At 39.1% G+C, this 10,485-nt stretch overlaps 1 gene segment (V, D, J or C); it reads right to left on the reverse strand.

Annotated features, from left to right (window-relative positions):
- Positions 1-1,550: 1,550 nt before the first annotated feature.
- Positions 1,551-2,938, reverse strand: LOC122791038. The segment is given in 2 exon segments: positions 1,551-2,576; positions 2,805-2,938. Coding segments are annotated over 2 exon segments (426 nt in total).
- Positions 2,939-10,485: the final 7,547 nt, after the last annotated feature.

The following is a 10,485-nucleotide window of genomic DNA, read 5'->3' on the forward strand; positions in this document are numbered from 1 at the left end:
ACATGACCACAATACCCATCCAAATGTTTATGGCAGTGCCTGGGGCCTCCCATCTTTTCACTGAGTTATTGGACAAAGGATGTTCTCCAGCTCCAGCGCCTCAAGTCCTATTCAACACTGTGGGATGCCTTTTAAGGGTTAAAACCTCATTTACACTTCCCTTATTTTCTTAAAGTTAAGCTCTGCTGCACCAGAACCCTCTGTTAAAACATACATTTAATTCAGCTGCAATAATACATGTATATTTCTCATCATTTCAGCAGGGTGCACTGTTGATGCATTTCAGCACAAGCAAAGCTCACAAATACATTTTCAGTACAAACATCTGTACAAAATCAGTCTGCTATACAAATGACTTACAGTTCTAATACATTTGTAACACAATGCAGCATGTATAAATCAGTTTGATATTCAAAGGGACAAATCATTCTTTACAAAACTCCAGCTGGCTATGCTGGCACTTGCCCATATCATCACAACTATCATAGTGACAACATACTTCTTAGAGCTGACCCTGTAATCAGGGATTTGGGGACACACAGAGACAGTAATCTAGCCTTTGACCATCACGTGTCTACAGTAGTGAGGAAATTATTCAATGCTGTGCAACTTATAAACAAAGGTATGGCATCTAGGTCCAAGGAAGTCATAGTTCCACTATATTCTGCATTCATCAGAGCTATCATTGAGTACAGTGCCCCTTTTGTATGGACTTAACCAGGAATATGCAACAAATGGAATGTCCACAAAGGTTCTTCACTAAAAGAATACAGGGCATAAGTAAAATGTCCTATGCAGACTGTCTCAAAGGCACTAGCCCTGTATTCTGTCTCCTACAGGCTGTTGAGGGGAGATTGATGCCTGGCATACAGGTCATTGTCAGACCCCACTCTGATGGATCTCCTGCATATCAACAAAACAGCACCAACATTATCCATTATAAAGACATAACCCTTGCCTGTGATATAAATAGGACCTGCTGGAATGACAGGTATATTTCCCAGAGACTACCCCATCTTTGGAACAGGCTCCCCATCCATGTGAAGCAGAGTTCTTCCTTAATCCCATTCAAGTGTAACTTGGAAAATTGGATGGGATAATGGAAATTCATCCCTGGCTTCACACCTATTTCTCAAGTGGACACAGGCAACCTATAAATGCGTAATCTCCCAGGCCCCTGCATGTAAATGCTTCATATCCCAAGCACCTGCTTACACTTATCAAGGGTACCAGAACTTGTCAGTGATGTGGGATGTATGGCTAGGCTTAAAAAGGTCCTTGTGGTCATTAGCCTAGTCAACACCTATGAACCTATAAACCTGTCTGTCAAATGAATAAAGTTCACGAGGTAAGAAGTGTTAGAAAAAAATACTTGTGCATGAGCAAGGAGACAGATTTTTGAGCAAGTCAGAAAGTTTTCTCAGGAGGAGTATAAAGAAGTGCAATTTCTTTGTCCCACAGAGCATGTTAGATACGTACAGAACGTTCAATGACAGAATGATTGCAAAAAAATAACACAATTCAAGTGTTTTGTACAAATTTTTAGCAATTTTAATGGAGAGGGTGTAGAAGTAGTCAGTTGTTGACTATCTGTGATAAGTATGTTATCATACAGATATGATAATTTTTAGAATCTGTTGTCCAGGAGACAAATACTTGCTAAAAAAGTCTACTTTGACAAGATTCAAACTTGTGTAATGCTTTTTGTAAAGTATGATATTAGTGGCATAATATACATCATTCCTGTAAAAATGCACTTGTCCAAACCTCTGAAAAACAAAGGTCGATATTCAAAAGTGCTGTCACTGTGAGTCATTATTACATAAGAATAAGGTATTCAGATAACATCAGTTCTCATGTTACTTAATTCATATCCCAACTTAGTCATTTTGAGACTTTTGGAGCACAGATCTCCTTTATGTTCTGTACGGTCACAAAGCTTAATCTTTGCATATTATTCAGTCAGCTATAAACATATTCTGCATTACAGGTGCTGATATGATGGCAGTTATTTGTAATTTAACTTATATACATAACAATATTTTAGGATAGTTCATTAGTAACAGCCAGTATAGAAAACATTACTGCAGAAAACTGTCAAATGTTAATAAGAAAATTAAAATAAATGACCTAGTATATTCTCAAGCATAGAAGATAAATGTGCTCCTTTTAAATGTATCACCTAGTTCAGAGGAAGGATGAAATATTAGATAATATTCAGGTATGCACAAATTGTAGTTCTTATATGGTGTTAGCAATGCCATCTGTTACTGTGTCTCTCAGTGCACAGTAATAAATCGATGAGTCAGACAATTGGGTGTTGGTGATATTTAGAACTACAGAACTCTTGGATAAGTTGAAATGGGCTTCAAATCTTCCATTTTGAGCTTTTTGAACGTATCTACTCACATCAAGTCCCATATGCTTAATTGGTCTATTTGGATTCTGCTGATACCAAAATACATTAGCCTGGTCTAAATCAGCTGCTGTGATATTGCATGCAATTAGGACATTACTTCCTTCATAAACATAGCCACTCAGCTGTGACTGTGTTACCCTGTCTCCACGTATCATACCTGTCAAAATAATAAGAAAAAATATATTCAAAATAGTTAAGTAGTGGTTATACATTTGAAAACGTACTTTCTGAACAAATACTTATAAACTCATAACATACGAAACTCAGCTACTCAATAACACCGAACTAATTTCTCAGTGTGCAGTTTATACTACTAAACCTTATTACTTTTATTTTATTTTCATAAATGATAAATAGAAGTTTAGTGAATATTTATGAAACTCACCTAACAATAAAATTGCAAGAACGAGGCTGTGCCTAAATGCCATGGTGGTTTTAAAGTGAAATCTACATAAAAAGTAAAGTTCAGCATACATTAAATACTCAGACCTTCTAAACCTTAGAATTAAAGTCTTTGACCCTGACAACTAATGGGAGAAAGGGCTGAAATATATAAATATATGCATCAATGTTTTTTGAAAGCGCTACCAGTCATTTCCGTTTGTGGTATGCTGCACCAATGTTATCACAATGTGTAGCGCAGAATGTGCACAGAGCATACATGTGCAGCTTTGAGAGGGAGGATGAGGAAACTACCTGGCACACAGTCAATTTTCATTACAAATCAGACTAATTTATGGTGCTCACACAGACAGTTGTGTATATGGCTGAATTATTTTAACTTTAGATGAGAGTTCATGTATAATAACCTACTATTTTTTTTTATTATGAAATACTACTACTCTGTCTAAATGTGTAATAATGCATGTAACACTATTCAGGAAAAAAGTACTATGTATTGCTGAGATGTTTGCATCCAGTTAGGTAGTTATTATGCTTCTGAAAATACCACATCATTCTTTTTAGTTGTGTTTTTACAATGTGACACTATTTCATTGTGAAATAAAGTGTTTATAAAATAAGAAAAATGAGTATAGACGTCCGCTCATTTATCTTGCTCCAGCTAAAAAAATCTTACAAACACCCATTAGTGGATTCCATATTCCTACAAATGTTTCAGTTTTGAGCATCAGTCCTGGGCTGGATAATTGCCTGCTATCAAACATGCACACTTTTGTGCTTAAATTATTGTCTGTCATCCACAACTGAGTCAGTATTTCTTAGCAGTCCCTCAGACTGCCACTGCTGAACATGAGGCAAACCACAGTTCATGCTAATCTGACCTCAGTACCAGTGTATTCTACAAGCATACCATGATGCCTGATAATCTGACCACAGTGTAGATACACTCTAAAAGCACAACACATGACCTCATGGTCAGCCAAGCAAACCGTGGGTGAATCCTGATATACCCATACTCACTCGTGGATTATTGCTTAAAGAAATTACCATGGCTAGAACAAACAGACAGACAGAGGCTTCCTGTGGAGGCTCAGGTATGGAGTCAAGAAATAAGTACAGGCAGAGGTACAGCCTCTGCCAATCTCACATTAGATCAAGAAACAAAATTACTTTTAGCAATTCCAAACACTCTCAATCAAATTCCTCTAAATTGTTGAGAACAATAAATTATATAGAGTTGTCTTTATAAGCACTTTTGCTATGTTACTGAAAATCTAATACCAGCAAATGGTACCGGGTATACTTGGTACATTATGTATAAAAAAAAGGCAAAATTCCTTGTAAAACCAACTACTACAGATATAGTTAGATGCCCCTACCAAGGTCACAAAATCATAATACAGCACTTACTGATGATCTACACTAGTACACATTGCATTTATCACTCGTTATATAACCTATCTACTTAAGATATGAATAAACCAAGGTATGCAGAAAATTACAGTCAAACTCATTGACATACCTAAATCTAAAGACTACTCTGAAAGAACACTACACATCAGTCAGAGTCCTCAGGAAATCTAGCAAAAGTACTCAAAAATGGTCACACATGACCAGCTAATTTATAGGGTTGCCAACTGTCCTTGATTTTCCAGGACAATCCTATTTTTCAGCCTTGTGTCCTGTGTTTGTCCAGGACATAAAAAGTCCTGCCCCAGGTTTAAATAAACTCTGTGTAGGCTTCGTGCAGAGTCTATAGGAAGGGCATCTGCATCTGAGATGGTGCTCATCGCGTGGCATCATGCAATGCATATTAATGAGGTGCAGTGTATCTAAGCAAGTTTGCGCAGTTCACAGCAGTGTCACTGGCCATGAAACACTGGAAGCAAATGTGGATAGCAATTCCATGTAAATCAAAGCTTCAAAGGTCCATGGATTTGCACAAAATACCAAAATTACCTCCAGGGCTACACAGATAGCACTGTTTCTGCACATTTCTCCACAAAGGTCAACACATTGCAAGGATACATAAACAGAAATGGGAACATAAAATGTCTCATAGGCATGTGCTACAATGAAACAGAAACATACTTGTCATCCCCTTTGAGCAAGATATTGGTCCAAAGGCATACATAATGGGGGCCAATGGCCCATAAAAAAAATATGGGTATGTAATATTGCGCTTCCACACCTAAAAAGTTGATAGAATAAATAGGTTTTAGATTAGCATCAACTGTCTGAATAGCATATACATACATCTGGATTCAAACCCACTACTATCTGGCTTCGGCTTTGTTAAGGGCAGATCCTGCCTCTTAAACCTGGTTGATTTCTTTGAAACAGTCACCAAGGCCATTGACGAGGGGAAGGTGGTCCACACAGCCTACCTGGACCTCACAAAAGCCTTCGATACAATACTCCACTCGGGCATTATAGATAAGCTCACCAGCTTAAATATAAACCCCTATGTCACTAGATGGGTTGCAAACTGGCTCAAGGACAGAACCCACATTGTTAGAATTGCTGGAGCCATGTCAGACTCCAAACCAGTTACAAGTGGCATCCCACAAGGCTCAGTCCTGGGACCTCTCTTGTTCGGTATATATTTCTCGGAGGTACAGACCAACACGGAAGGACTGTGGCTGGCCAAGTTAGCAGATGACTGCAAACTGGGTGCTATAATCGACTCTCCAGCTGACACAAGCATCCTCCAAAAAAGCCTCATAGAAACAGACAACTGGTGCCAGAGCCATGGCGTCAAGCTAAATGCCAAAAAGTGTATAGTCATCCCCTTTGGCAAAAACAAAGTGCCCACAAATTACCACATAGGTGGTAATATAATCCATTAAGTACAGAAGAAGTAATTAGGGACCTGGGGACCTAAGTTGATATCAATCTCTCATTTGACAACCACGTGGCCAAAGTGGTTAGAAAAACATTTTATATAGCCCACCTAATCATGAAAGGATTCACATCTAGATCAGGGGAGGTCATTGTGCCTCTTTACTCATCCCTCATCAGGCACATAATTGAGTACAATGCCCCTTTTGGGATGTACCTTACCAGACACCTGCAGCAACTGGAAAGACCCCAAAAGTACCTCACCAAGAGGATCAAAGGGCTCAAACAGATGCCATATGCTGCCCGGTTAAAGAAACTCCAGCTCTACTCAGTGGCATACCGCCTGCTCAGAGGCGATCTGTGCCTGACTTATAAAGCCATGTCCAACCCAGAATTAATGGGCATGCTGCACCTCAGAAAATCCAAATCCCATCGAGCTACGTGCTCGTGAGACTTGAACCTCAGCACTGAAATAAATAGGACATGCTGGAGGGACAGATTCATAACCCAGAGGCTCCCTTCACTCTGGAATAAAATCCCAGTCCAGGTTAGGCAGAGTCCCTCATTGACTCTCTTCAAGAGGAATCTTGATGAGTGGATGGGAGATCATAGGTTTACCCCGGGTATCACTTCTGTGTCACTGTTAGACAGAAGCACAGTATACTAACTCGAAAAAGGGCATAGCAAAATTAATTTAAAATGGGTGGCGAAAGCCAAACACACTCTGGCTAGGCTTATAAATGCCCTAGGGCAGATAGCCTAGTATGAACCTATGAACCTATGAACAAGGAATGGATTAGTTAAGTAACACATCTATGTTATACAGTCAATAGTAACTGTCACAGTTTAGCAAGGCTTTCCCTTAATACTCCCCCATGCTTGCTCCCTATATCACCACTGTCCTATCTTCCCCATTTATTTTTATAAAGCATTATTCCCCATATTGCCACTGTCTTATCTTCCCCATTTATTTTTTTATAAAGCATTATTGCATGATGGTGTGCATTGCACACTATTGCTAAGCAACACTAATAAAAAAAACAGTTAAACGTATTAGATATAGCTTTATTTGGACCAAGAACCATCTGGCCCCAAAAAGAAATATATCACTGCATTAAGTGCACTAATACCTGCAGCCACAGAGTCAGTTAAGTAGCAGTTGTATACAACAGCAATTAAGTCTGCCAGCTGTTATTCACTCTCTGAAATACACCTGCTACTCAACTGAGTCAGTGGTACCACATATTAATGCATTGATCCATTCCTTTTTGGGAGGTGAGATGGTACTGGGTTTGAATCCAGGTGTGTGTAACACTTCCAAATACTTTTAAATGTAGATCGAATAACCTAGCATGTAATTTGCAATGCTTAAAAGCTTATGCTTAACTTGAAGGTGTGCAATGCTGAGCACTGTGTTTGTGTGATGGTAAGCATCACTCAAAATTTTGAAACAGGTGTGTGCTTTCCCAGTAAATGTGATAACTGCAATTGGCAGGAAAACAGCATTCTACATTACTCTTGATCTGTGGTAGGCATGGCTTGCATTGTGGTGAGGGAGTGAGATTCCGTGTTCAAAGATGGGGTGTTCAGGAGTCCAAAGTGTTTGTTGGACTCCTAGTGAAGGAACATGGCAACAGGCAATTGCAGAGGGATTACTGTGGGTTGGACTACAAGTCAGAAGCATGAAGTAGTCTTGCCCAGGCTGTGACCAGAACTACCGGTATCCTCCTCACTGATGAGCAATGTAGACACCACTACAATGACCTATGGGGTAGGAAGAGGGATAACCTTAAACGTTGGGTCATGGAATGTGTGACATATTGTGAAGGCTGCCAGCTCAGCTAGATAGAATTTTGTATATAATCCTATGTCATTTGTAAATAATTTGATTTGTATGCTTGTCTTGCACATGTAGGAACACTGTGTTATGTGCTGAGCTTCATGATTGTAACTACAGTGCACCCTGCTGGAAAACAGCAGAAATGTGTATAAACTATATACTAATGCAAATGTATGTTTTCTTGATAGAAATTTGAATAAACAGAGTTAACTTGCAAAACTCTAAGAAAATAAGCTGATAAGTAAAGAGTTTTATGATGTATATAAAGTTAGTTTATCTCAGATAAAGAGACAGAATGTCTGCAGCTGCAGTTTTTTTCTATTGTCTTAAGACAGAGATAATTACTAGGTCTCACATGTAAAGTGTTTTTGTATTGCTCTGTGACTTCCTAGCAGCTGTACATCTGAGAGATAAGTATTTTTGACAGAGACATGTTAAATTCTGTTGGTATCTGTTAAGCCTAGGAACTAGATGATAGTGTCAAATAGTGATGTCATCTAATTAACCCAGCAGTAATGTGTATTATTAATTTAAGATCTATCTCAGAGAGAGAGAGAGAGAGTGCATTTTGTATCTTGTCTTGGACCTAGTAAGAACATCCACTCACCAGTATTTGCTTTGCTCTGTAAGTAAGACTTAGATCTTAGCATCTCTCTTAGAGGCAGATAGGAAAATAGTCAGATCAGTCTAGATATTTTCTGTATTTATCTGAGACTGTCCTACAATGTTGTTTTAAAGTATTTCCTGTGATTTCTGAACTCTGTTGTCACTGTGTTGAGTTAATAAGCATTGTCTTGTGTTTTTATTATTTATTATTAAATATATTTAAACCTTTTAACTGTGGCTGGTTATGTGTAGACATATATAAGTCCTTAGTGCACTTGCATTTATTTAGTGATACTGTACAAGTCACTCTTAAATAGCCTTAGCCTAGTCACACTTACCATTTGGATAACAGTAACATTACACAGTAGAATTGGACACCCTTTAGTGGGCAGAAGGGGGCATAGCTAGTGAACCTGTGCCAGCCTTCCCCATGAGTGTCTGTGTGTTTGTATATAAATCAAATCTCAAAGTGTGTGTGTGTGTGTGTGTCAGCTATTTGGGCAGGGACACCAAGCACTAGTTGGACAGGGAGGGTTCTGGAGGTTTTGGCTTGACCACTCGGCTGAGATTTGAACCCTGTAGCTGTGCCAGTGGGGAGTCTTATTGGGGATCTGGAGAGAGAGGGAGAAACCAGCCCCAGACTGACTGTAATCTCTGTGTGCTCTTAAGGGAAATTGTACTTGACTGTGTGTGCACTTGTTATCCTCCTAATGTGCATGTCCCTCACTGGTGTTATTGGTGGGGATTGAGGCTCCTTGATTACTGGGCCAGTGCATGGGCATCACAGAATGTAGGACTAGGAACACCCCACAGATATGTAAGCATCAATTACAGAAAGTACTTGTAAGAGTTAAAAGCTGAATATAGTCAGAACTGGTATTCATAATGGTATTCTGTTCTGTTCTCAGAGCTGCCACAGAGAGAGAACAGAATGTAAGAACCTATGGAGCTAGATTGGCCTAGATGAGAGGCACATGGTATGTCTGCATCAGTACAGTACTGATATTGCAACATTAAAACTTAAAGACAGCTTGTTTGGTATATTATACAGTTGTATCAAACTGAGCATGCATATCTCAACTGTAAAAGCAAGTGTGCTTGCATTAGTCTATAGCACAAAACAATAGCTTCATATTTTAAAATAAAGGTAAGCATACATCTCTCAACTGTAAAAGGAAACTATGCATGCATTAGTCTGTAGACCAAAACAACAGTACAGTATTAGAGAGTATTCAGGGGTTGTGGGTTCAAAAGCAACACTCCCAAACTACACAATATTGTTAAGTTTTCAAAAATGTTGCAATGTAATGTCAGAACTCTATACCAGTGACACAAGGCCTGCTGTAAACTGTAATCAGTATAACTGGAACACACATATGTGCAATATATGCACACATAAAAGGATTGTTTGCTGTATTCTGTAGTATAGTGCACATCTACTTTGAGGTGGGTAGTCTTAAAAGTAAATAATGTTTTTGTTAGGAGTTGGTAGTCTTAAAATTAAAGGTAACAGACTAGAATCATATAATTATATCAATGCATTGCATGTCACATATGAAGTTACTAATGTTATTCCTTTTTTCTCTCACCCCAACCCTTCTCTTGTCCTTTTTTTTTACACAACACAGTGGGGTAGGCCTGCCCCACAGGATCCTCCTGCCCCCACTCCACCAGCTATGGCACCGATGCCCGGTTTTTGCATAACCATTGTTGCATGTTGGTGCATGATGTGCACCATTGTGCAGTAATGTTTTAAATAAAATAAATGAGGAAGATAGGACAGTGGTGAAATGGGAAGCAAACAAGGGGAAGAAAAAATTGAAAGGAAGACAGAAATATTCAGGAGGGAAGTAGCAAAGAACCATAGCTATCCATTTCTTCAACAGTAAAAATATTCAGATGTGCAGAATATTAACTGACTTTGGACTGTTAGCTCCAGAGAGACGGTGACCACAACACAATCATGTTGTATAGCCAATTCAGACCAAAGCAAGTGTGTCAAGAAGACGTGTTTGAAATGAAGAGCTAAATATGGGATTATTTTTTTGGGGGGACAGGTTCCCCTTTTTTTAAGAGGGAGAGGAATGTTTGGAAAGGCACATAGGTATGTCTGGATCAGTTAGGTTGGATAGGTGAGGAAACAATCATAGACAGACAGGACATGCAAGACAAGACACAGGGATAGTGAAGGACACAAGAGGTTGGTGAACACCATAGTTGGGGTGAGGGTGAGGACATTGAGAACCCATCTATGTCAAGCTGGGTGACAGTGAGAATGAAGTCTTCACCCACTGGGCTGTCATCACTATCACCTCATTGCACTGATGGCTGCAGTGCCTGATGTCTGCATCCCTTTGTCATTTTATTAAGTACAATG

The sequence above is a fragment of the Protopterus annectens genome, chromosome 16.part0, assembly GCF_019279795.1.
Source record: "Protopterus annectens isolate FY-2018-M chromosome 16.part0, PAN1.0, whole genome shotgun sequence".
NCBI lineage: Eukaryota > Metazoa > Chordata > Ceratodontiformes > Protopteridae > Protopterus > Protopterus annectens.